This window comes from Macrobrachium nipponense, chromosome 17 (assembly GCF_015104395.2).
Source record: "Macrobrachium nipponense isolate FS-2020 chromosome 17, ASM1510439v2, whole genome shotgun sequence".
In the NCBI taxonomy this organism is placed as follows: Eukaryota; Metazoa; Arthropoda; class Malacostraca; order Decapoda; family Palaemonidae; genus Macrobrachium; species Macrobrachium nipponense.
The window spans coordinates 43,628,855-43,653,854 of NC_087210.1; the positions used below are offsets into that span (position 1 = coordinate 43,628,855).

A 25,000-nucleotide genomic window follows, 5' to 3' on the forward strand; every position below is an offset into this window, starting at 1 on the left:
ATATATATATATATATATATATATATATATATATATATATATATATATATGTGTGTGTGTGTGTGTGTGTGTGGTGTGTGTGTGTGTGTGTGTGTAAAGAAAAAGGGAGATCAAGTAAAACATTGACGTTGGAGAGAGAGAGAGAGAGAGAGAAGAGGGAATCCCAAAGAGTGTGCGCACTTCCAAGATACAGATCTCTTCCTATCGCGAGTTGCGGGATTCTGAGTCTTACTTTTACTGACTTTCAACATATCTCACAGCGTCTTCTTCCTCTCATTCTTCTTCTTCTTCCTACTAGACTCTGGATAGCTGGCATAGCGAAAGCCCCTCGGGGTGACCTGGGATCTCCCGTGGGGGTCCCAGGAGAAGACACGGAGGGGAGGGTGTCCTGGTCGGACACTTGGTGAGGGGGAACAGACGAGGCTTAGAAACACCGACCGAAAGACAGAGAGACTCCTCGTCAGAATTAGATCAAACGGAAAAAATAGAATATCAACTCGTGTGTGCGAGAGAGAGAGAGAGAGAGAAACGTGGTTTCAATGTATTACCGACTACGTATAAAATTGTTATACTCTCATCGTTTCCTTAGCTGAAGTTCAGCAGCCAATTCTTTTCTTATTCTATATTCAAACATTCTTATTGCTGGTTTGATAAGCCGCTGCCGTAAGCTGCAATAAGAACAAACTTAAACACAAAACACCACGATGCAAGTTTGAGTCTAAAATCTGCTGTATATCTGCAGAAGCTCCCCATCCGAGATCGCCGGAATCCTTTCCACCCGTATTGACATTTTGTCAAAAAAAAATAATTTTGTATTCTAATTGTAACACTACTTGGGCCTTTTAAAAGCTTCCAACGCACTCGAATTTACAATGAAATGACTCCCCAGATTTGTATCAATTTGTACACAAGCAAAAGAAAGGGTCAGTTGATTTTAGTTTCTATCCGAATTGCAGAAATCTTGATTTTTATCATTTAATGCCATCTGTATCAAGTGACTTATTGAAATTGGACATACATTACCGAAATCAGATGGAGAGACAGACATCCCAAGTCGTTGCAAGAAAAGGAAGGAATGAGTCACTTGAGAGGAGACGGCCACGAAACGAACAAAAGCGGGCGAGTATGGATCGGGTAAACTCCACGGGGGTTGCACGCCACTGTTTGCGGTCGCGGCTCATTTTATTCCGGGACCTGGTCGCGTGTTTAGAGCCATTCCCCACCCTCCCTTCCCTCCCCTTCCCTCCCTCGGAGTTTACATGGCCAATTAATCCCGTAGCGGAAATAGCGCGGCAATTACCACACAAATAGTTAGGGGAACTTATCATTATATTTACATATATTAGGGAGGCCATGCAGAACTGATAATGTTCGAAGGACCTTCAACCAAACAACCGCAGAATCCGCTCATGTATATTCCCGGTCGAGAACGAATTCCATTTCTTTCGGAAGAGTCAAGTCGCCGTGATTTCTGGTAAAGGTTTCGTTCATGAGATATTCGTCGTCTGAATATCAGGGTACCGGTGCCTATCTCATTTCTGACTATTTGAGTTGTTGGCCAAAAAATGCTTTCTGACCTCAATATCTCTCAAGAAGTCAACTTCATGTAAACTTGAGCCGTTGTAGTTTGAATTTTCTTTTTTATTTCTGTTCCAATGTCTTCAGAACTGGTTTTGCTAGGACATTTATGCCCACTTTCTCTTATTTGTTCCTTTACTAATTTTTAATTAATTACCTACTCTGTACAATACACAGAATTTCCCCAGTACTTATCATCATTTCACTGATCCCGGACGTTTTTGAAATTTGAATTTTGAATTTATATTTCTCTCAAGTCTCTGCTTACCCGTCCATCGACACATCGCTATATAAATTTTGAGATTCTGTCTTACCGGAATTCTGATTTAAGTCTCTCTCTCTCTCTCTCTCTCTCTCCAACACGCACACGTATACAAGCACATTCTCTATTTACCTTTAATTGTGATTTGTCCTTTGTAATTGTGACTAATTTTTTTCTTATTCGCGGAAACCTCTCTCTCTCTCTCTCTCTCTCTCTCTCTCTCTCTCTCTCTCTCTCTCCTTGGAAAAGGTTCCATCCATCTGGGACTCAAAGCATCCGAAGTCACGTTCGAACCATTTGGGATAAGCGATCGAAAGGTCGCCACGTTGGTTAGCCCTCTAATCGCTCCGCGACTCCATGTTGGTTAGCCCTTTAATCATGAGTGGTTATCACGCTCTCTAGTCAATATTTGTTTATATTATAGGCTGCCAGGTACGAGAGGGGTCCTGAATCATCGCTGGGGCAAGATGGCTTTGTAAGACACGGGTCTCCAGAGATCTTCCAGAAACCCTTTTATTTCCAGTCAAGATATGCCTAGTTTATATCAGCCAGTCTATAATCAAATAATCAGTGAAGCTCATATATTACTCTCGCGGTCTGCAGATTATTCAAATTTACTCGGCATTATGTTGTGAATCCTTCTCAACATGTTTAAATATTCAAAATACGAGGCAGTATGCTTTAAAGGACGCGTTCGTGCGTTCGTGTGTGCCTGTGAATTGTTTCGCCGTCCACTCCCAGTGAAGTTCTTGTTACATTTTCTTTGTTTTGGGTCGGATTTTTTGTTTCACAGAAAACGGGTATTTCTGAAATTGCCTACAAATGCCCCTCTCTCTCTTCTCTCTCTCTCTCTCTCTCTCTCTCTCTCTCTCAGATTTTTACCCTAAACAGTTCATCCAGTATAAAAGAGAATGAATTATCCTTATTTTTTTGTTATAAAGATGCTGAATGCAGTTTCATTTTACGCTAGCATAAATCAAAGAGCCTCTGTTTATAAGTGAGTCGCATAATAAAGCAGTTGTTTTAATAATTTGAACCTAAAGCAGAACTGTCTCAAGCGTTTGGGGGCTTCAAGGAGCAAACTGCCATGGTGGCTAGTCAGAGTCCGGTGGTCCACACCAGCCCTCTTACACCCTTTTAACACCTACCCACAGTAAGGCAATGGCCAACGGGCTCGCTCCACCTTTTCCTACTGCGTCAGTTTTATTCACCATTAATTTTAGCTAATAAGACAAGAGCATTTATTAGTTGTTGTTGAGCTGACGGGCAATTGCAATTACAGCCTGGTACCCGTTCTACAAAACTAAAAAACAAAAAATTTGCCTTTCTTTCAGCGCCGTATAAAATGCAAACATAAACAACTGAAACCTGTATAGTGATAAAAAATTGGTCAACAAAATATGTCGTGTACCAGGTCTCTCTAAAACTGCTCTTCTGATGTACATAATTTTGTTGACTTTCGTTTTATCTTCATCAATAACTAACATCTATTGCGCAATACATGACGTCTAACGAGGCTCTTAGCGGATGCGACTTAAAAAGAGAGTTGCTTGGCAGGGTCGCTAAGCATTTTGAAAGGAGCCAAGCCAAACATCTCGCCCTTAACGCAAGGGGCGACAGGTCGAGTTCATCATTGGGTTTCATGTTATTATTGTTCGCTTGATTGGAGGGAGCTCTTGCTGCTGCTACCACTTTGCATTATTAATATGATCACTTGATTCGTTGTAGTCGTAGTTATTCGTGTCGAAGTAACTACAAAAACATTATTGTTTTGTCGTTATTCGTGTTATTGTCATGTTTCCAGTGCAATTTTCTCAGTGCAAAGCAACAATTTGTCGTTCATGCTTTACCCCATTCTTTCATATCCTCCACTTATCTTTCTCTGGTCTTCTTGCTCTCCGTTTTATTATTATCATTATTATCATTACTATAATTATTAAAGCCAATATTACTTATCACTGAAAGATCACACACCCAACTCGACTTTCAGTTATCTCATCATATTTCATGTGCGTTTGTGTGAGTGCGTGTGTGTGCGCTGGGGACGTCGCTATCATATCTTCGTCCGCACGATTATGATTTATTTCTCGGATTTTTTCTCTGCCTTCTGCCATAGCGATTTATTCCCTAGATCATCTAAACCGATAACATCCTTGATTTATAAGAGAGAGAGAGAGAGAGAGAGAGAGAGAGAGAGAGAGAGAGAGAGGAAGTTGGGAATTATGTGATACTGGGAATTTAATAAAGAGTGAGTTTCATCAAAGACGCAGAAAAAATGTAATTTGAGAGAGAGAGAGAGAGAGAGAGAGAGAGAGAGAGAGAGAGAGAGAGAGAGAGAGAGAAATTACGTGATAAGGAGAAATAAATGAAGAACGTGGGAGTTCATTCTCACCGAACAACACAGAACATTGTAATTTGAGAGAGAGAGAGAGAGAGAGAGAGAGAGAGAGAGAGAGAGAGAGAGAGAGAGAGGGAGATGATTAAAAATTCACTGTAGACTAGAGATAAAGAAGAGATACGATTTTGAATAAATTAAGAGAATAGAAAATTGATAGTGTTTATGAAATTTCACAGAAAACATTTGGAGAGAGAGAGAGAGAGAGAGAGGAGTACGCTCTTCACCAAAGTTAATGACAAAGATGAAAATGCAAATTTCAAGAAAATTGAGAAAGGCGAAACTTTTATGAAGTAACACAGAAAATAATACTGAGAGAGAGAGAGAGAGAGAGAGAGAGAGGAGAGAGAGAGAGAGACTCTTCATCACAGATAGAGACAACGATGAGGATGCAAATTACAAGAAAAGGGAGAAAGGCGTAACTATTATGAGGTACGACAGAAAATAATACTAAGAGAGAGAGAGAGAGAGAGAGAGAGAGAGACAGAGAGAGACAGAGAATCTCTCTCCCGCCCCCTCTACACGATTTCTTGTTCGCCTTATAGTGTTGGTCGGTGAAAACGAAATTGCGCGAGAATTTTAAAGGTCGACGAAACTGATAACATTGCGTGCCGCCATGCAGCTGATGAGTATGACATTTATTTCACCAAGTTATCATATAATTACAAGCATTGTATTTTACCCACAACTTCAAGCATCATTAAATTCATTTAATTAATGAGTTAGAAAAAATTTCAACCGAGAGGGAGTACTTTTTTGGGGGAGGCTGGCTAGTTAAAACGTAAATGTATACAAAATCATTTCAGTAGGAAGTAGCGTTTTTTTTCGGGGGGTTGGGGGCGCGGGTGACGGGGGGCGGTGGAATGTCAGACTATCTAGACATCAGAACTATTTACTGTTCTAGGAAAAATCTGGAAATTTGTATTGTTCTAGTTGTTCTAGTCAAACAGGAGTTAAATTCTAGTCTCGATGTGTTCAGTGGCTGGTCTGAGGGAAAAAAGTTTTATAAATATTAAGATTTTTATAACCCCAGTTTTTGTTAACAGAGAGAGAGAGAGAGAGGGGGGGGAAAGAGAGAGAGAGAGAGAGAGAGAGAGAGAGAGAGAGAGAGAGAGAGAGAGAGAGAGAGAGACTTAAGGGCTTATTTGTAGCTGTCCGCACCAATTTTCCATATTCGTGCAAGTGAATGAATTCAATCGGTCCGATAGTGAATTTTTATGCAGCAGATGCAATTCATCGACATGACGCCGATGGCGAATTTATTCGGTTTTCAAATGAAAATACTTTTTCTAGCAGTCATTTTTTTTTTTTTTGTAGGAAGTCAACCAGACGCTTTTGCTTGTTTATTTTTTTTGCTTGTTTATTTTTATATCTTGCGCATTTCTTTTTTATTTGTTGAATATATTTTCATCTGGCTTTTGTTTCTTGGAAGTATGACAGTCTCACAACATAATATATATGATTATTTATGAAAATAAGAATAGAATTAACATTCGAGGTAAGTTCAGCCTTCTTATATATATATATATATATATATATATATATATATATATATATATATATATATATATATATATGTATGTATGTATGTATGTATGTATGTATTGCATACATATACATGCATACACATATACGTATATACAGAAAAAATTTATATAACATTTTCACGATATATATATGTGTGTATGTATATATATGTATATATATATATATATATATATATATATATTATATATATTATCAGCAATAGAAGAGTTCCGTGGAAATCGGAGACGAATAATAAATATTAAAACCAGGGCTTGAATGAAGAGCATCTTTATTTGCGACTAGTTTCGGAGATTTACTTTCCTCCGTCATCGGGCAATCTATATGAAATATTATTTTACAATTAAAATCAATGACGTAATATAAGTTACAGTAAAACAAAACAAAATAAGATAAAATTACATAATTATTATAAGTTACATTAAAATTAACGAAGCAAAATAAAATGTAAAATTACACAATTACAAGACATAATAACCTAAACTCGCAGCAAAATCTTAAAATATAGAGAAATACATTGTTTGTTGTCAAAGAGAGCAAAAAACCTAAAAATCTAAAAACACAGCAATTCAACAGACCTTTCAGGGTTCGCATCTTCGAACATCTCGGAAGATCTGTTAGGACAAATAGGCCATTAAGCAAACCACCATTTAGTGCCATTCGTCAACACTCTGAAGAATATGACCATCCTATCAATGTAGATTCCTTTTCAGTCCTTACTTGCAGAACCAACGCAATGGAGCTCGGATGGTGAGTCTCTATATACCATAAGAGATAAACCCTCTCTTTGTAATAATGAAAGGTCTGTTGAATTGCTGTGTTTTTAGATTTTTAGGTTTTTTGCTCTCTTTGACAACAAACAATGTATTTCTCTATATTTTAAGATTTTGCTGCGAGTTTAGGTTATTATGTCTTGTAATTGTGTAATTTTACATTTTATTTTGCTTCGTTAATTTTAATGTAACTTATAATAATTATGTAATTTTATCTTATTTTGTTTTGTTTTACTGTAACTTATATTACGTCATTGATTTTAATTGTAAATAATATTTCATTATAGATTGCCCGATGACGGAGGAAAGTAAATCTCCGAAACTAGTCGCAAATAAAGATGCTCTTCATTCAAGCCCTGGTTTTAATATTTATTATTCGTCTCCGATTTCCACGGAACTCTTCTATTGCTGATATATTAGTTCGTCGTTATGGATTTCCAGTGCTACATTTGTATAGATCGTTAGAACGATTTGACTACAAACTCAGGAAGATCAAATGCGATATCGACTTTTTATCATCATGTCAGCAGCAAAATCTTACGCCTAGTTTCCTGCATTTTAAACTATACGACCGTCATCTGCATCATACTCGCCTTTACCGTAACTGCCAACGCCAGTTCTTAGGAAGAGAGCTAGCAGCCAAACGACGTAGTTTGGATTGTTGTGTTATCAAAAAGGACTCTTTAACTACGCAGCTGAAGAATTCGGTGTCTTGGATAGATTTCAACCATCTTTTGAATCTCGTTGATAAATGTAACTCTTCGAAGATAAGTCGTGTTAAATTTGTGCAAAGTAATAAACTCCGAAAATTAGGTTTCACTGATGATAATGGTGTTCCATATGATAAAGTTATTTTTAATTACTCGAGTAGAATTCTCTCCGATATTGAGAAAAAGATTTTATGTAAAGGTTTGAATTATGTTTTATCTTTCTGTAAACCTGATTTTATTGACCATTTTTGCACATTTGAAATGTTTTTCAAAGGCATACTTAACCATTCCTTCTATGATAGAGATAATAAGGGTTTTGAGTTTTTCAAGTGCTCACTGAAACATCTAGCATTTTCTTCTTTTTATGATAGGGATAGGAATTCTTATGTACATAATATTTCTAAGGAAGAAAACGAAGTTTTGAAGAATTTGGCTAACGATAGATCTGTGGTAGTTTTGAAGCCAGATAAAGGTAATTGGGTAGTTTTAATGAACAAGGATGATTATATTTCTAAAATGCTTAAATGTATTGAGTGATCATACCCAAATTCCAATCTGTTAAAGATAATATTCTTTTAACTATTCTAAACAAGGAAGAGAAGATAAACCGGTTTTTAAGAAAATTGAAAGCTGAAGGTGTTGTTGATGATTCTCTGTATTCCAGACTTTTCACATCAGGCTCAAAACCAGGTATTTTATACGGTTTACCTAAGGTACATAAAGAAGATTGTCCTTTAAGACCAATAATGTCTGCTATTGGTACATTTAATTACAAGTTAGCAAAATTTCTGGTACCTATTCTAACACCGATCACCTCCAACCAGTACAGTGTAAAGGACTCGTTTACTTTTGTAAAAGAAATTTGTGAAGTGAATTATGAGCAATGTGTAATGGCCAGTTTTGACATTAAATCTTTGTTTACTAACATACCCTTAAAGGAAACAATTGACATATGTGTTAACGATTTGTTTAAAGATGCCGATAAAATTGAAAAGTTTTCTAAACAACAGTTTCATCAGTTGTTATCACTAGCTGTAAGTGATTGCTTTTTTATGTTTAACAAGGAGGTATATAAACAGGTAGACGGCGTAGCAATGGGTAACCCCCCATTAGGACCAACACTAGCCAATGCTTTCCTAGCTCATTATGAAGAGGAATGGTTGAATGAATGTCCCGAAGATTTCAAACCTCCCTGATGTACAGGCGATATGTCGATGACACATTCTTAATCTTTAGATCTAGTAACCACATTTCACTGTTTTTAGAATATTTGAACTCAAAGCACAGCAATATCGAATTCACTTCAGAAACCGAGGCAGAAGGAAACGCTGGCCTTCTTGATATACTAATCAGCCACAGTGAAAACGGATTTATCACATCTGTTTATAGGAAACCGACTTTCACGGGTTTGACCACCAAAATGTCCTCATTTATTCCTGTTCAGTTCAAGAGAAATTTGATTACGACCTTAACATCGAGGGCTTTTAATATATGTGCAAATTATGTTAATATGAACCTAGAGTTTAATTTCATCAAGCAGTGCTTATTTTTGAACGGTTTTAGCAAAAGTTTTACTGATACGTATATAGGAAAGGAGCTTCAAAAATTATTACTTCCAAAACCTACAACTGTCACTGTCAACAGAGCAGTTATGTATTTTCCCATCACGTTTCTTGGAAATAGGTCCTTTAATGTTAAAAAAAGAGTAACCAAACTTTTGCATGAATTCTACCCACAAGTAAACATTCGAGTAATATTTAAGCCTAAATCTACATTACAAAAATTCTTCAGGTTCAAGGATGTGATACCAACTGAACTGCAGTCAGCTATTGTGTATAAGTATAAGTGTCATTGCTGTAGTGCAATGTACATTGGAAAATCTAAACGACAGTTCAGGGTTCGCATCTTCGAACATCTCGGAAGATCTGTTAGGACAAATAGGCCATTAAGCAAACCACCATTTAGTGCCATTCGTCAACACTCTGAAGAATATGACCATCCTATCAATGTAGATTCCTTTTCAGTCCTTACTTGCAGAACCAACGCAATGGAGCTCGGAGTGGTTGAGTCTCTATATACCATAAGAGATAAACCCTCTCTTTGTAATAATGAAAGGTCTGTTGAATTGCTGTGTTTTTAGATTTTTAGGTTTTTTGCTCTCTTTGACAACAAACAATGTATTTCTCTATATTTTAAGATTTTGCTGCGAGTTTAGGTTATTATGTCTTGTAATTGTGTAATTTTACATTTTATTTTGCTTCGTTAATTTTAATGTAACTTATAATAATTATGTAATTTTATCTTATTTTGTTTTGTTTTACTGTAACTTATATTACGTCATTGATTTTAATTGTAAATAATATTTCATTATAGATTGCCCGATGACGGAGGAAAGTAAATCTCCGAAACTAGTCGCAAATAAAGATGCTCTTCATTCAAGCCCTGGTTTTAATATTATTATATATAGTATATATATATATATATATATATATATATATATATTATATATATATATATATATATATATATATAATCGTGGACATTTTATGCATATTTTTATTCATATATCTGTATACATATATGTGTATGTATGTATATGTACGCCATACATACATATTTATATATATATATATATATATATATATATATATATATATATATATATATATACTTACAATGTGTATATATATTATATACGCATATTCCCCTTCTTTCCCGCCGTTACCCCTCCATTAAAGGGTCGGTTTCCTGATGCGCCTTCTCCACTGCCTTCCATCAAAGGTATCATCCTCTACCAAACCTCTCCACGCCATATCATATTCCTTACAACATCAGGCATGGTTTATTGTTTGGCAAGGGGGTTTTTACGACCGCATGCCCCTGCTGTCATCAACCACAGTTATTGCCGGTGGGCCTTGCCTTTGACGAAAAAGATCACTTGCAAGACAGCAGTTTCAACAGTTATTGGCGGTGGGCCTAGCCTTTTGCCGAAAAGTAAGACTGCAAGGCAGCAGTTTCCACAGTTAACAGCGGTGGGTCTAGCCTTTTACCCAAAATTAAGACTGCAAGGCAGTAGTTTCCACAGTTATCGGCGATGGGCCTAGCCTTTTACTGAAAAGTAAGACTGCAAGGCAGCAGTTTCCAGTTATCAGCGGTGGGTCCAGCCTTTTACCCAAAATTAAGACTGCAAGGCAGCAGTTTCCACAGTTATCGGCGGTGGGCCTAGCCTTTTACTGAAAAGTAAGACTGCAAGGCAGCAGTTTCCACAGTTATCAGCAGTGGGTCTAGCCTTTTACCCAAAATTAAGACTGCAAGGCAGTAGTTTCCACAGTTATTGGCGGTGGGCCTAGCCTTTTAGTGAAAAGTATGACTGGAAGGCAGCAGTTTCAACAGTTATTGGCAGTGGGCCTAGCCTTTTGCCAAAAAGTAAGACTGCAAGGCAGCAGTTTCCACAGTTATCAGCATGTGGTAGCTACCTTTTACCCCAAAATTAAGACTGCAAGGCAGTAGTTTCCACAGTTATCGGCGGTGGGCCTAGCCTTTTACTGAAAAGTAAGACTGCAAGGCAGCAGTTTCCACAGTTATCAGCGGTGGGTCTAGCCTTTTACCCAAAATTAAGACTGCAAGGCAGCAGTTTCCATAGTTATCGGCGGTGGGCCTAGCCTTTTGCCGAAAAGTAAGACTGCAATGCAGCAGTTTCCACAGTTATCGCCATGGGCCTAGCATTTAACTGAAAAGTAAGACTGTAAGGCAGCAGTTTGCACAGTTATTATCGGTGGGCCTAGCCTTTTACTAGAAAGTAAGAATGCAAGGTAGCAGTTTCCACAGCTATCAGCGGTTGGTCTAGCCATTTACTGAAAAGCAGGAATGTAAGGCAGCAGTTTCCACAGTTGTTGGCGGTGGGCCTAGCCTTTTAGTGAAAAGCAAGACTGCATTTCAGGCGTCCACAGGGGGGTTGTGGGGGGCCTAGCTTTTTAGTGAGTACCACAAGGAAGCAAAAAGCAAGTTAGGCGGTGCTAGTAAGCAGCAGGCAGCAGTTTCTACAGTTATTGGCGGTGTGGTCCTAGCCTTTAGGTCCGAACGAAAAGTAAGACAGCAAGGCAGCAGTTTCTACAGTTATTGGCGGTGGGCCTAGCCTTTTAGTGAAAAGTAAGACAGCAAGGCAGCAGTTTCCACAGTTAGAGGTGGGCCTAGCCTTTTAGCGAAAAGTAAGACAGCAAGGCAGAAGTTTCCACAGCTATTGGCAGTGGGCCTAGCCTTTTAGTGAAAAGTAAAACAGCAAGGCAGCAGTTTCCACAGTTATTGGCAGTGGGCCTAGCCTTTTAGTGAAAAGTAAGACAGCAAGGCAGCAGTTTCCACAGTTAGCGGTGGGCCTAGCCTTTTAGTGAAAAGTAAGACAACAAGGCAGCAGTTTCCAGTTATTGGCGGTGGGCCTAGCCTTTTACTAAAAAGTAAGACTGCAAGGCAGCAGTTTCCACAGTTATAGGAAAACCTTTGCTTAATAATGTTTGAATTATTTATTGCTCTGGAAGTATTCATTTCTAATGCATAATTTTCAAGAGGGTTAGGTAACTTGTTCTTCTAAAATGATCTTATTTAATTTTGACTGCATCATTTGTGTTTTTCGGTAACTTCCTCGGTTATTTTGACTGCTGTTTGCATTGTGTCCTTTCAGGGTGTGGCATCTTAGGGGTGCCAAGTCAGTAGAGGCACAAACTGCGAGTCCAGAACATCAGAGTCAACTTTCTCTTTCAAAATTACTTAAATTGTGTTTTAATTGATTTTGCAAAGATTTTTTCCCGTTGTTATTCATTTGTAGTAAGCGAAACGATCCTCACCATCTGATTTCAAGCTGAATAGGGGGCTATTTGTATTTAAATCCCATATTCTCTGTCGATGCCATTCTCTGCTCTCCTAAAGGTTTATGATTGTCTTTAAGAATTATATCGTTTTTGAAGTTAATACAACTGACAGGTATCATTTCAATAAGTATTTCTAATAATGACAGAAAAGTGGAATATTAGATTTTTATTTTTGAATTTGGGTTTTCTGCAAAACAATATTAATTTTTGCGGGTATTAAATACGTCTCCTTTTGATCCTATTTTGATATTCAATTTTCCTAAGTTTTTTAAAATGGTGTCAATTTTATAAAATCCCATCTGTACGCCAATCAAGTTGCATACAGGCACCAAAGGAGAGTCATTTTCCAGGGTTTCGAATTATTGTTGCGGCAGTAAATAGGAAACTCCAATTTTCTTAGTAAATTGCATCTGCTGGGATTAGCGAAATTGAGAAAAATATACGGAGTCATAAGTTCTTGAAAAGGAAACGTTCAAAAAGGAATGATCTTAATTGCGAAAGTATACTCTACCTGTCTTGTTAATTGTATATAAAAGGTTATCCAGTTGTTTCCTTTTTTTTCTTTTATAGCATTTGTGAACCGTGCGATTACTTTTTGGTATTAGCAGGCCTCTTTGAAAGGAATCATACAAAATCCGCTAATCCGCCATATCTTGCGTTATTCTACTTAGGTTAGTAATCTTTTAATTGTTTACTTAGGTAAACGTTCTTCCCTATACAGCCAGACTTTGGCATTTTCTTTTAACAGCTGTTTTTTAATTATTATGCTTCTTTCAAGATCTCAAGATGCTGCTCTGTAACTTCCTTCAGCTTAGGGCTCCATAATCTTTCATTTTTCCTTGAAGGCTTGACCAAGGAGCTAAGTTTCCTGCCCCATCGACCATCGAATATAAAAATATTCTACTGAACTGAAGTTAGCGTTAAATGCGTCTTTTATCTGAAGCCGTGAGAAATTGACTCAATTAAGAAGCTAACTTCCGATGTCAGCGTCATTATGAAATGAGAAGTATGATCAGCGATGATCCTGGTAACATGAAATAAGCTGCCTTCTCATGAAGAAAAATTAACTGCAATCTGCTATTAACTGAGGACTGATATCTTAACCAAACACTAGCTTAGTTCCATTAAAGACAGTTAATTCCCCAAACAATAAGAAACAAGAAAAACATGCGCAGTAGAATCGAGTTTTCTGTGTATCATATAAACAAGGACACAGAAAATAGATATATCTTTCGGTGGTCTCGGTATAATGCTGCGTGACACGTAACCCATGAAACTTTAACCACGACCAGGTGGTGGCCTGGCCTATATCGTTGCCAGAAATGATTATGGCTAAATTTAACCTTAGATAAAATCAAAACTACTGATGCTAGAGGGCTGCAATTTGGTATGTTTCATGATTGGCGGGTGGATGACCAACATACAATTTGCAGCCCTCTAGTCTCGGTAGTTTTTAAGATCTGAGGGCGGAAGGGCAGACAAAACCAGACAAAACCAGTACAATAGCTTTCGTTTCAGAAAACTAAAATTATACACAGGGTCATTCTTAGGTTTAGGTAAATCATGCACGAGTCTATTCTCCTTCAGTTGTCAAGCGGAAAATTATTATAACCCATTCCGATTACCACAATGTAATTATTTTTAGGTAGAATACCGTGGCAAGAATTTTAGTACTTGAGAATACCCTGAGCGTTTGGAGAATTACCACCGTATCCCAAACTCTGAAGGTATTGTAGCGTCTTATAATGAGACATTCTACTAGTTAGGATAGTAAAGGTTGTTATTCATTAACAAATTACAGGATCAACTGCGGGGTATAAATTCTCAATTTATTCAGTCCCTGTAGAGAGTTTTGAAAACAAACGTGTAGTTATGTGGAGGAGAAAGGAAGATGAACAAGCAAAAAGTGTTTTACGACGATAATATAAAGGAAAGTGTCCGTTCAAGGAAATTTGGAAAAACATTTTACTTCTTGAGTACATTTCGACATCATTTCTTCTCTTTTCGTTCTCTGCATCTGCTCCCAAGAAGCAATACATCAGTACAAATATATCAGTGCGGATCAGATGGATTTTCAGGATAATTATTCAGTTAAATTCTATTAGAAATAGTTGGGGTCAGAAGAAATAAATTATGTTAAAAAATTTTATGTAATATTCATATACTAAGTGGGCATATAATAACATTAACATTTAAGGCTAGTTATTTAAATGACTATTATGAGAGCATTATATGCATGAGGAAATAAGATCAAGTCCTTCCAAATTAGTGAAAGAAATAGAATTACTGTGCTGTTTTGATGATATTGATTACCATTGACATTAATAGTAGTGGTAGAGGTATGAGATGTGTTTCTATAACTCATGTAATATTGGTCTTGTTTCTTTTCTCCCCGACAGCACGCATGGGCACTGGGCAGGTTTTCCGGCCCCACTTCGCCTCTCCGCTGCACCCGTGGCTCGGAGGAGATAAATCAGTGGTGGGAGGCTCCTCTCCGTCGTGGCATTCACCCTTCACCAAACCTCCTCACTACGCCCACGCCCATTCCTCCACCTCGCCAGCCCCTCACTCCAACTCATACTCGTATTCTTCGTCGGGCCTCTTCGCCACGGCCTTTTCCAAGGACGAGGCCATGGCAGGAGGAACAGGGGGCGGTGGGCCAGTCTCCGACTACTCCATGGGAGGGAGCGGGGACGGATCAGACCTGAAGAGCGCGCCCATGCTGTCTCCCTTGGGCGGCTGCGTCAACAAGAGCGGGCGTGAAGGTGCGGGTTATTCCTCCACATCGGGGGTGGGTGGGGGCGGAGGGGAGGCCTCAGCCACGCCCTTACTTCCCTCCTACCCCCCTTACCCTGGCTCCCTGAGCGGGGGTCCAGAGTTCCCCAACCCCTACTATCCGCCCTCCTCACATTTCAACAAGGCGCTCGCCCACGACAAGCCCAAATCCAAACCTCGATCTTCCGCCGGTAAGGCCTGACCAACCCGAAGGGCGAAAGGGAGCAACGAAAGGGGTGCGAAGGGAGGCGCCCATCTCTCGGACTCGTTCCTCCTTTGGCAGGAGAACGTCGCTCATTTGTTTCCTGTTTATTGCTCTCGGCTTGGTTGGCGCAAAATGCGTCAATTAAGCTTCGTTATTCGTCCCAATGTTTTTTTTTTCTTTTAAGTTATTATGGTGTATCTTTCCTCATATTTGCTATGTACGTAACTGAAGCACCACCATTTGCATAATTGGTAATTCCCTTCTGGAATGATCATTCAAAAAGTATGTTAAATGGAAGTTGATTTTTTTTCTTGAATCAAATGACGTGAGGTAAATTTAACCTATGATATTGTTGGTTGTTTGTTGGCTTGCGTTGCCGGTCCTTAAATTTCTTAATGAATCAACATTGTCATTTTTTAAATCCGCTATTTTTCAAGCCGTTTCCAGAGCACCAAAAACTGATCTTTTCTACATTCCAGTCTCAGTATTTTATTAAATCTTACACCAAAATTAGTTTTGTTTTCCAGATGCTTAAACATCACCTTTTTGTCCAAATGATACCTCCTTGCTTCTCCCATTAAAAATGAATGCCTTGAAATCAAGTTGGTTAAATTTCAAACGTATTAATTAAACTTCTCTAAAAAGTTATAACCAAGCTTCTAGATATAGCTGTAGAGGTTTTGCATCACGTCCTCTAAGCCAACACAAGGTTCCAAATTTCAATTTTTTTATGCTTAAGAATTTCTGAGGACAAAAGAAATCATAGGTATTCTGTCATAAAAAATTTTAATGCGAATTATCATAAAAGGATGACAAGTTTGGTTAAGCAAGGATTTGCCAAAATTCAAATATCGTTTGAATACGAGATTTCTCTCATAACTATTTCATTTAGATCAAAGCCTCCAAAATTTGTTTGCATATCCAACCTAGTCAAGCGGAATGAGATACAGCATCCATTTTCGTCCTATTTTCTGTATCTGTTTTGCAGTGCAAAATGATGTTAATGGTAGTTTATTCGAGTGACGTTTGTTCTGATTCGACGAAGCCAAAGCCAAACGAGAGCAATAATCCACAGGAAACGAGTCCCAAGATGGGGACCTGCCCTCACCTCTGGTGTCTCTCCGTTCCGCCCTCCCAAATTGCCGTAGGGCCGCCCACTAACACAAGAGCACCGATGCCTAACTACTTAGAGTGCCACCACACCCACGCCGAGAGCGGGATGACATGTGAAGCCTCACTTTGGAAACTTGACTTTTTTATGACCTTTGGATTTGTATGTGTTTATTCTATCAGTGCAAACGTCGCGTCACGCACTCTGATCAAACAACAACAGCTGTTTGATTGTTTCATTCTTAAACTGGATCGTACTTATCTTTTGATGCATTAATGGAGAGTTAAATCTCATCGATTAAAAGTGTCTTAAAAACAAATCTTCAGAGTAGTGTATCAATCATTTCTTTTCTTTTTATTTGCCCTCCTCAAAATCAAAATGGCAATTTAAATCAATCAATAAATAAAATGAGGTCTTCAGGAAATGGAATCCCGTTCTTGGCGGCCATGTTCGCTCACGCACCGGACCTTTCACAATAATTATATAGAAACGTCATCAGCAATTATGCAGCGGAGGTCTCCGGCCTCCCAGACGGACAATAGCTATACAGTGTCAAGCGTTAATGACTCACGGGAAATGAGATGCTTGTTCCTCTTTTGCTCCTTCAGATTTCAATTGTTATGCAAAGAGTTTTACCAAAATCATTGACTGTAAGGAAATGACGACCCTCTTCTTCATTATTTTTCAACATTTGATTTATTTGATTTTGATTTGCTGTTTATTTTCTTCTGTTTACTTTTATGAACTTAATAATTGCTGGTTTCGTTGTTGCCTTCGCTTTGTAACACTTGTATTTTTTTGTTTCTATCTGCTACTTCTAATTTGAGTCTATGTATTTTAGTATTATGTTTTTATTCTTCCTTCTTGAACTTTAGTTAAGATTCCTAAGTTTTCACTGATATAATTCACTGAATGAAAAGGTATAATAAGCCAAATTATACAGCTGATGAATATGCCATTAATATTTTGATCATTAATAACAACTGTAACTTCAGAATCATTCAAAATTACCAAAAGAAACTAACGCTAGATTTTTCTATTATTTGTGTCTCATTAAAATTGACTGGCTCTTAAAGAAACGAGGCAGATGTAAATATAAAATATTATACGACGGTGGTTGTGGTCTGTGGTACCTGGGATTCGTCGGTGAACAGAAATACAAATCATTTCATATCATTGGAATGAAAGCATTTTTTAGAAGAGTAAAACGTCCGTGACACATCATTTTTGTAAAAACCTGAAACGATCGTAGCGGATAATGTAGTTGGTCAAAAAACAATGGGAAAATTGGATCAATATTAACTCCGAACACTGAGCAAAAACAACAGCGAGGAGCAGAATCTGCAATCGCTGGAAGGATTCAGAAACACAGAATTGTCAAAGCCATCCATCGATGCATCAGTTATCTAGATCCGTTCGTTAGTCTCAGGAAAAGACATTACGCAAGTTTCGTAAGGTATTTCGTCTTGTAGTATTTCGATCTGGTGATAGATATTTATGTACAAAAAAAGAGAAAGAATTGAAATATATATTGCAGAAATAGCTAATTTGATTGTTATGAGTATTTCAAGATCAGTTTATTTCTCTTTTCATATACCATTGTATAATCTTAAGATACCGAAGTACGAGTTTTATCAAGATACTCGTGGGATAAAAGTCGACTGACCCATATTGAATATTACAGGAAAATCCCATTTTGTTGAACAACTTAACCTTGCCACCTCCATATCTGAAATCAGAACGCTTGTTTTTTAGTAAAACGTCCTCTCCAGCTGAAATATATCTAGCTACTTGATGCCCAGGCCTAGCAATGAACAGCTATATAAGAAGAGAACAGTACTAAAAGACAGTCTAGTGTTTATACAGCGAAGAGGTCAAACAGGCACTCATGAGAGGCGTTCTATGGAATAGTGGACCTTTAATTTTTTACGTGCTTCAAATAGTCAAGTTTTTCAACATATTAGAAAACTAAGATACTTTATAGCCGACTATCATCGTAGGTGAACAGAAGAGAACGTTTGCTTTAGCTCTCAGCATTCAGTTAGTGCTCACTGACTTTTGGACGCCAACAGAGGAGCATGGGGGAGGAGAAATGCAAGGGACCAAACAACGAAGACTGGCGAGAGAGATCAAGCTCTCACGAGGCGAGAAAGTAACAGAATCAGAAGAACAATAAGCGCAGGCGGGAGAGCCCAATCCGAAATAATAACGACGGAATAATTACGGGTTACATCCTCGAAAAAGAAAAAGTTTTTATTATTCGCCAAAGTGATCATCACTGCCCCGTTGATAATGTCTGCCGGACGTGTCATCAGGGTTGTGTAGCTGAGCATAAATATGGCTGGTAGCAATTGCCTTCGCCATCATCCCCGAATTTAAATACTTGATTGTAATCCGGAATGGCAAGTTAAGAAAAAAAAGAATGGAGAGAAACAGAAAAAAAATATGACTGAAAGAGAGAAAGAAAAGGTTACCTGTGTTAAGTATGAGCCTCACAATTTAAATGGTATTCTTGAGAAATCATACGATTCGACCACGATTTCAGATTAGAAGGGAGGTCCCATCCGATATACAAATGGCTACGTGGCAGGCTGAGAAAATCAGTGGTTGGGGGTTGCTGTATCAGAGCCCATCGGCTTTCCGAGCCGGTGGCACCCCCCTTGCTTGTAATGGCGGAAGATTATCAAATTTATAGAGGCCGTCCATCTCTTCTGATTGATAGTCGCTCGGTGCCCTTTCTAAAGCTTACGCTCCTGCTGGGAGATTCCTCATTCATTTAATGCATGGTAGACTCTCTCTCTCTCTCTCTCTCTCTTGTCTATCCTTTCTTCTTCTTCTTCTTCTTCTTCTTCTTCTTCTTCCATTCCTTTGACAGCCGCTGATATAGCGAATCGGGTGAGAACGACCAGAAAGATTCTGTTTACCCGACGGTCACACAAGGGTGAAGTTAACTTCCAAAGTGAATCATTTGAATGTGGGTATTTGCCGCGGTTTTGCAAGCGAGTCCGAAGTGGCGGTTTGAAAGGACACGGCTGTAGCATCAAGGACCCTCTTCGATGGAATCGGAACCCACAACTGCAATCATAAGCACAGTGATTACAGTTGTAGTACGATCAAGCGGGTCGTTTATTCAGATTAGATAGAAAGGGCGCGTTCAAGACCCTGATAAACGACGGCGAAAATTATGCTTTACCGACACCTTCTTTATTTTCGAAGTTAATATGACGTTGTGGGTCCCCATTGGCTTTTTATCTCTGTTTTATTTATTCATTTGTACACACCATTAAAGCCTCACTCTAGATGAAGCCCATGAGAAGGGAACAAGATAAGAAACAAATAACTGAGATGGAGACTCGGGAACACTAGCGAAAGACACAGGAAGATAATTGCAATGAGAGATTCGCGTTAAGAAAAGATCCTCTGGGAGTTCAGTTTCGCAAGTGCTACATGTTGTGCTGAGAATTCAAGACCCCACATTCCATAGGAAAGGCTGTCATTTAATGCGGTATTTTGAACCAGTAGATTTGTATTCATGTCTAATAAAAGACTTACAGAGAGGGGAAGCCATTCAACAATCCATGTTCCAATACGTAAGGAGCTAGTTTTTGCAAAAGAAAAAGCTTTAACGATATCTCATTCCTTAAGTGTGTGCTCTTTCTCACTGTTTAATTCTGCAGAATTAACTAGGCTGGATTAAACAGCCTTTTCATTGATTAAATGAAAGGAAATATTAGTTTAGATGAAGGGAATGAAGACTAGAAGAGCAACACAATAGAATCTATAGACTCGCTTGTTATTTCTCATCACTGTAAATAAGAATCATTTGGTGCTTTTTTTTCTATCTCGAGAATTGTGAATACTTTAAGAAATAGTCAGTCTTACTTTCAGTCATTAAATACGCTGGCCAATATTGCTACCGAAGACGACCTTAATATTGCAGCAAACGTTACATAAGCCAATTCCATTAAGAATACAAGTATTTTTATCGTGTACATAAATCATATCTTTCTTTTTTAACGTTTTTTTTTTTTGTTTTGGGACTTACAGACATAAGAGTGGCGTGGTTGGTATGGTCTTTCATTGAGGGGTGAGAGATGTGTATTTCTGGTGATAGAAGTTCACTTTCGACGTGGTTCGGAAGTCATGTAGAACGTAAAGTCGTTGGTCCCGTTGCTGAATAACCACTGGTTCCATGTAACGTCAAAACACCATACAGACAAACAAACAGTGATAAGACGAACGAACTAAAATATCCTCAAAGTGATAATGTTTCTGGAGATGCGGAAGCTGGATTGTGGGAAGCGCGCTTTTTCACTGGTGCTTTTCCAGTGATCTCTAGTTGGAGTATATATTCATTTCGCATTTAAGTTTCATACTTTCGCCGGAGTGAAGTTTGCCCTGTATTACAAATGATGCCCCGTTACATCATACTTTCTATGTAATTGCACTATATTAGGCTTTGAACATAACTTTAACTAGTTGGGACTTCTTAGTGATAGAAGTTGTGCACTTGAAACCGTGTACCATGGAAGCTTTTGCCGTTGTTCGTCTGTCCTTATAATTTAGTGTAGCAGCCTGGGATTGCTCTCAAAGCCCATTTCACAATGCGAAAACTCCTTTTTCTCTCTCACTCTAAGAAACGGGATTACATCCTGGGTATTACCATCCTAGGCCACCCTTCTTACAACCCCACTCAAGCCTCCAACCCCCTCACTCCTCCATATCTCCCTCCCTCCCTCCCTCCCTCCCCCGGCCAGCCTCTTCCATCGTACCTCACTTCGCATAATCTTCTCAGCGGAGATGATAATCGTTCTAAGTAGGCATAATGTAAAGTGAATGCTATGATGGTGGTAGGGCCATTTTGGAGATTTGTCCCCCATCCTTCATGTTGGATGCCGCGGCAACGCTCAGCATAATACGAGTGAAGCCAAGTTTTTAGATTTAGACCATCAAATGTTCCTCCTTTCCTCCACTTGCTGTCCTGGTGAAAATGTCTTCCTTTATTTCATCATGCTATCACGATTCCTTCAATATTTTTTAAGCTTTCCCAACCTTGGAATGAACGGCCTTTCTCATGTAGCCTATATGCTGTAAAGTGCTTTGTATCTTTGAAAATATTTCATGGGATAATTAATGTCACCGTTCCCCGTAATTATCTTTTAATACTAATGAGATTACTAGATAAAAATTGCCAGAGCTCAAATAGCTTCTATTTGCCGGCATCAGGTTAGAGTTCGTTGATGTTACCGGCCGGAGTCTTCTTGTCAGTGATGAGAGCTTAGGTAAACGGCCGACTGAAAAACAGGGCTTTTTTATGCGTTCCATGGTGATCTGGCAACACAGCGGCTGGTTAATCTGCACAGTAGAGCTCAGAAGCTTCCGATGAAGGCACAGATACGCCCGTCAGCTTTCCCACGCCCACAGTTACGTCATGGTCGAGTGGGCGCCAGACGGAGGCTTATCATCTGCTATCAGGGCGGTGGTGGGTTCTAAACACGGGGATCGAGGGGGGGGGGGGGGTGACTGATCTGAAATGCTGGCTGAGGTAGGAGGGAACGAAGAAAGAAGACCCTTTTCTAGGGGTCGCCCGTCAGGGAGGTACCTAGCGCCACGGTGGAGTTCTATAGAAAGGAAGTTCTGTAGGGGAAGGTGATAGAGAGCACAGTCCCAAAATTGCCTTTCAAGAGTCAACTTGAACATTGGCGAGTAGCTCAGGAGAGGTCACAAAAAAACGTACCTGTCAGTCATGTATTTCTAGGACAGATCTAATGTAAGGATGTCTCCCTACTAACGGTACTCTTCATTGCGATTAAATTGTGAACTTAAAACTGAGTCGGTAACTTTCTTGGAGGTGGGGCTTAGCCAAAAGGCACTGGAAATATCAAACCCAAGACTTATTATGGACCAGGCATTCTTAGTAATCGCGCTTTCTTTACGATCTTGTTCTTTGTATCAGCTTGTTTGTTTTCTCCTGTGAATGAAAAAAATTTATAGTGAACATGAAATCTAATATATATATTAAAGTGGATTTTTGAATGCTAGTTTCATTTCTGTTTTGTCAATTTTTTAATTTAGCTTTCGTTTTTTTTAAATAAAGCCTTTTGGTGAAATGGATTGTTTTGTTTATTAAAATAAGCAGAATTTACAAAACACATTAACTCGTGAAATACGGTCGAAAGCCATTGTTATCATAATGGCTATCATTTCCCCCGGGCAATAACTGAGAAACTTCCAAAAGAAGGAAGATGACCCAAAAATAGCTCTCCAATAACGATCGCCTCTTCCCTGGTAACGAATCACCGTCTAAACTGTTCGTCAGGATTAAGGCTGAGAGTCACATTTTGTTTATTGTCGGGGACGATTGACCGGAACTTCTCATAGGACAATGTGCAGTTATCGGAATTTGTTAAGTGAAGCCACTGCTTTCAACTCCAAAAATCACCATTTAGTTTGGGATGAAGACGGCATTATCAAAACTATAGAATTTCTTTTGAGCCCCGTGAATCACAAATTGAGATTATTCTTCTGTACTTTGAACCCCAACAAAGACCTCTCGACTTTTCTTCTGCAAAACAGAAAACTTTCAACTGAATTTTTTAATGGTGTAACTTAGCCAGAAAACGATAAAAATAGATCATGGAAAATTTGACGTTCGTTTGAAAGAGTCGTCAGTGGAGATCAAGGGTATTTTGAGTTTTAACTGTGATATTATACTTATTATTTACACATATGTTTTGGTATGGATTGTTTCACTGATATTTTTCTGCGGAACAGAGGCAATCGCTAGTGATTGAAATTGCCCTTGCTCACCTCTCTCTCTCTCTCTCTCTCTCTCTCTCTCTCTCTCTCTCTCTCTCTCTCTCTCATGAGTGAAGGTTTACTCTAAAATTGTTGGAACAATGTTCAGAGGAGAAGCGCTTTTTTTTTTCGTCCTCTGGATCTTTTTCCAGCACTCCAACATCAGAAGCAGATTGTTTTATGGCTTGTTTGGAAGATTGTATATCAAGTAGCTTCAGCCGTAACAACTTGAGCTTATTCATGTATTTAGATTCCTTCTCAAAATTTCCCTTCATTCTCTGTGTGATTATGACAAATTAATCGCAAACGCTCGTTATTGAATTCTGCTTTCTTCAAATTATAGATCTGTTATTCCTGGGATCATGAGCTTCCTGCGTCATTCCTTTTGTAGGCCTTCGAGAGAGCAAGGTATGAAAAGTCACTTCCATTCACTGTGTTAGGCGTGTTATTCATAATTCTAATGAAAGTGTGGAAATCTGGAAGTTAAGATATTGGACATAATGTATATATACACATATATATATGTGTATATATATATATATACATATATATATATATATATATATTATATATATATACATATATCTATATATATAATATATATACATATATATATATATATATACATATATATATATATATATATATACATAGTATATATATATACATATATATATCTATATATATATATATGTGTGTGTGTGTGTGTGTGTGTGTGTGTGTGTGTGGGTGTGTGTGTCTGTGTGTGTGTGTGTATGTGTGTTTATGATATGACTAAAAATACTATAAAAAAAAATATACACATAACACACAAACAAATTAATGACGTTTGTGTGCATTATCATTAGTTAATACCAATGGTGACTTTAATACTCGTATGTTTAGTTGTACTGTCACTTTGCCCCTGACCTAAATTCGGTAATCATCCACACTGTGTTCTTAACCAGGGTTCAACCATTGACTTTAATTAAAGTCAAACCTAATTTTTGATCTAACATGAACATATGTTGTGTTCTTCAGTTTCTTGAGGAGATAAACGAGTATACATCTCACGTCAGAATTTAAGCTATGCAACGACAACAATAAGTACGATAGCATTTGTGTCACAATAGTCATGTCGATGATGATGATACCTCTTTAGCAACAACGATTTCAGCCAAATTCTGCTACTCTCAATAACAGCAAGAATGAAGACAAGACTTTTCCGATGGCAAGAGCAATGGCACCAACAAACAGAAGCAGAGAAGTCGCCCCAAATGGTTGGCCCAGAGGAACCCTCCACGGCAAAGAGGGCAACAAGCACACGCCCCGGAGGGACCCAACCGCGTAAGCAGATGTTCTCGTGAAGTAAAAGACGAGACCATTGACAGATAGAGAAAGATAGGCAAGCCATGAGACACCCTGCAAAAACACAGTCGGAATGACAAAGAGAGAAACTCGCAAAAAACAAAACCCACCGGAAAAACGAAAGGGATATGAACACATATGTGGATAATTTCTCGGAATGCAACGAAAAGCTCCCCAAGGAGCAGGCTTGAGAGAGAGAGAGAGAAGAGAGAGAGAGAGAGAGAGAGACTGAAAGAGATACAGAGAGAGAGAGAGAGAGAGAGAAAAGGGGAGAGAAGGTTTGATTACTGTTCTTTGATTGTATTTACATATTTGTAATGAGAACTGTGCATATCAGTTTATTCAGCGAATAAAAAAACAGTATTATTTGATAATATTTGTTTGTTCGCAAGAACTATGTATAGCAATTTGAACGCGTTAGAGAGAGAGAGAGAGAGAGAGAGAGAGACTAGGCAAAAAACAATCAGACAAACAGACGGACTTACTGATAAGGGGAAAGGAAAGTGGAGGCCCAGATGGAATACAGATAATTCTATAATTACATTACGAATGGAAGAAAGAGAGATTTATTATTACGGAGTCATGGTGTTAGAGACCATATATTTGATCTCTCTCCGCGTTGCTGACTGCACCATAAGA

At 38.4% G+C, this 25,000-nt stretch overlaps 1 protein-coding gene across 2 annotated transcripts in view; it reads left to right on the top strand.

The window, feature by feature from the left end:
* The window catches only part of LOC135196200 (GATA-binding factor C-like), a 151,233-nt gene that overhangs the window by 67,163 nt on the left and 59,070 nt on the right, over positions 1–25,000 (top strand). The window contains exon 2 of one of the 2 annotated variants that reach the window (XM_064222805.1): positions 14,525–15,091. In XM_064222805.1, coding sequence (XP_064078875.1) covers positions 14,525–15,091 — 567 coding nt within the window. The remainder of the gene's footprint in view (positions 1–14,524; positions 15,092–25,000) is intronic. The other variant, XM_064222806.1, reaches the window with a different exon arrangement.